The sequence below is a fragment of the Camellia sinensis genome, chromosome 7 (assembly GCF_055761805.1).
Source record: "Camellia sinensis isolate YWXY chromosome 7, ASM5576180v1, whole genome shotgun sequence".
NCBI classification, from domain to species: Eukaryota; Viridiplantae; Streptophyta; class Magnoliopsida; order Ericales; family Theaceae; genus Camellia; species Camellia sinensis.
Window position 1 is genome coordinate 153,150,503 of NC_138967.1, and position 3,029 is coordinate 153,153,531.

The following is a 3,029-nucleotide window of genomic DNA, read 5'->3' on the forward strand; positions in this document are numbered from 1 at the left end:
GCATCCCCTTTGTTCTCGGGCAGTGTGTCCTTTTCAAGGTAGTTGATATATGGTTGCCTCCATTCTTCATTGCTTAAGAAATGGGCTTCCTCTTCCTTAGGATAGGACTGACACTTTACACATTGCCTCTGCAACTCAGTACTTTCTTTCTCCATCTCTGGCCAGTAATACCCTTGCCTCTGTATCCGTCGGTATAGACTGATATCTCCATCTCCATAGGACTTAGCATGGATTTGGTTAAGTCTGTGAGTTGCTTCTTGTCTACCGACGCATCTTGCCAGCAAGTTGTTGGGACCGCAAAAATACAACTCTCCTCTAAGGAGCAAAAATTATGCAAGTTCTGTTGGTCTGATCGTTCCCTGGCCTGTTTTCAACTACTGGATTATATCTGTTTTCCACCCCTCAACATCTTGCTCTGTATATTATTCAGCTAATAATGTTGGTGTTGTTCTTTTCTCGATGACGATGGCTATACTATCATCTGGTATATCCACCTTTGCCCCCAGTGTAGCCAAGGCATCGGGGAAACGGTTGTGTGTTTGAGGAGTATGCTGAATTTGGACATCATCAAACTGAGTGAGCAACTTTTGAACTACGGTGCGATATGGGGTGAACAGAGGCTTCTTTAAGGCGAAATCACCCATTGTTTGCTTGACAACTAACTTGGAGTCGCCCCAAAGTTTCAACTTGTGGAGGCCCTTCTTTTGGGCAGCTATTAGACCTAATATCAATGCCTCATATTCAACCTCGTTGTTTGAACACTCAAAGTCAAACTTATATGATAGATGAAACTTCTCTCCTTCTTCACTAGTTAGTGTTACATTAGCTTCACCTTTTCCAGCTCTAGAAGCTCCATCAAATTTTAAGTCCCAATAAGTCTCAATTGCGGCTGCTGAGACATGGACCTCACCTGGTAGAGGTACCTCTGCAGGTTCATGTTCACCAGATGGGAATTGGGCCAGTAAGTCTGCAAGTGCTTGGCTCTTAATAGCCTTGGGAGTAACACAAATGATGTCATATTCTGCTAGAGCCAAGAGCCATCTTGTCATTCTCCCAGTCAGAGCGGGCTTGCTCAGCAAGTATCGAACTGGATCATTTCGGGTCACAACCTGGAACTGGTGTGCCAAAAAGTAGTGGCGCAACTTCTACGCTATGAAAATTGAGGCTAAGCAATGCCTCTCAATTAGGGTATATCGCGACTCGGCACCATTAACTTTGCGACTGATGTAATAGACTGGCTTCTCAATGCCATCTATGTCTTTAACAAGTAGAGCTCCAATAGGCCGAGGAATAGAGGTCAGGTATAGTAGCAGAGGCTTTTCGGGCTATGGGGCAATCATTGTAATTGGAGAGATAAGTGCTCTCTTCACCATATCAAACACCTGTTGGTGTTCTTGCAACCATTCAAACTTGTGATTCCCTTTCAGTAGTGTCCCAAAGGAAAAGGTTATCTCAGCAAGGGCTGGAATGAACCTCCTGAGGTATGACACTTTGCCTAGGAATTTCTTCAAGGCCTTTTGAGAGTGTGGCGGTGGCATCTCAATGATTGATGTGATCTTATCCTCATCTACTTCGATCCCCCGCTGGTGTACAATGAAGCCAAGGAACTTGCCGGCGGTAACTCCAAAGGCACACTTGAAAGAGTTCATCTTTAGAAAGAATTTGTGGCAACGCTGAAAAACTTTTTCCAAATCACAGAGGTGTCAGCTTGCCTCAGTAGACTTGACCACCAGATCATCCACATATACTTCCACTTCATGATGCAACATGTCATGGAACACTACAGTCATAGCCCGTTGGTAGGTTGCCCCCGCATTTTTCAAACCGAAGGGCATCACCTTATAGAAAAAATTTCCCAAGGGCATTCTGAAAGCCATCTTTTCTACATCTTCTGGCGCCATTTTGATCTAGTTATAACCACTGAATCCATCCATGAAGGAGAACATCTGATGGCCCGCAGTAGAATCGACAAGTGTGTCAACATGGGGCAATGGAAACTCATCTTTCGAGCAGGCCTTATTCAGGTCGCGAAAGTCCACACATACCCTGATTTGACCGTTCTTCTTCTGCACAGGCACAATATTTGCTAGCTAGGTTGGGCATTGTATAGGCTCAATGAACTTGGCCCTCTGTAGCGTTTCTACCTCTGCCTTAATCTTTGCTTCAAGATCAGGGTGATACTTTCGAGCATGCTTCTTGATTGGTTTAGAGTTGGGAAAAGTGTCCAGATGATGAGTGACAAGGGATGGGTAAAGACCAGGCATCTTGTCATATGTCCAAGCAAAGACATCACTGTATCGTTTTAGTGGTGTTATCAATTTTGCCTTAGCTACTGGAGCCATTGTGTCCCTGATAAACACCAGCTTGTTCTGCCCAGGTAAGTAACTGATGTTGGCCTTAGCAAGTACCTCTTGCTACGGATTGGGCCTATCTTGCATGCATTCAAGGGCGGGCTCAGGCGCCTCTACCAACCCTTCTTGGGACTCATTACTGTCACATTTATTTGTCTCGGGGCCATCCTCCCAAGGTATGAAGTCTGGCCCCCAAGACCGTCATAGGTAGTAAACTGTCTTGCCGCCCTCGCGCACTTTAACAGACTTGTGGATTTGCTGCTCCTTTTTTGTCCACTGCTTTCTGGAGCAGCCTTTAAATCTCGAATGTCTTCCCACTTCGGTAATTTTACCCTTGCAACTTTACCAGTCCTTGGAGTTTCATTTGTGGACAACTCAGTAAAGAAAACTGCATTCGAATAGTGCGCCTCTTCCACTCTGAATGGCTTTTCAAACGCATTTATGGTCACCGTGCGCTTTCCCAACTTTGCTTTCACGCATTGGTGATAATTGGACGGGATAGCCCCATATTGGTGCATCCAAGCTCTACCAAGTATCGTATGGTAATTTCTGTTTGCTTCAATCATGTGGAACTTAGTTGCGGAATGGATCTCGCTAACTGCTAAGTCCACGAGAACATGGCCCCTAGTAACTTTTTTTTCACCACCAAAACCTATTACAGTGATCAGTTGGCGAATC

The 3,029-nt window shown here is 45.0% G+C and overlaps 1 protein-coding gene across 1 annotated transcript; it reads right to left on the bottom strand.

Annotated features, from left to right (window-relative positions):
• Positions 1–422: 422 nt before the first annotated feature.
• LOC145796218 (uncharacterized) lies at positions 423–1,049 on the bottom strand. The gene has a single exon (XM_082881258.1). It carries the CDS (start codon positions 1,047–1,049, stop codon positions 423–425), a length of 627 nt encoding a protein of 208 aa, XP_082737384.1.
• Between the last annotated feature and the right edge of the window lie 1,980 nt (positions 1,050–3,029).

Excerpts from the sequence above, each read along its gene's own strand:
- LOC145796218 (XM_082881258.1), bottom strand. The coding sequence starts at position 1,049 with ATGACAAGATGGCTCTTGGCTCTAGCAGAATATGACATCATTTGTGTT.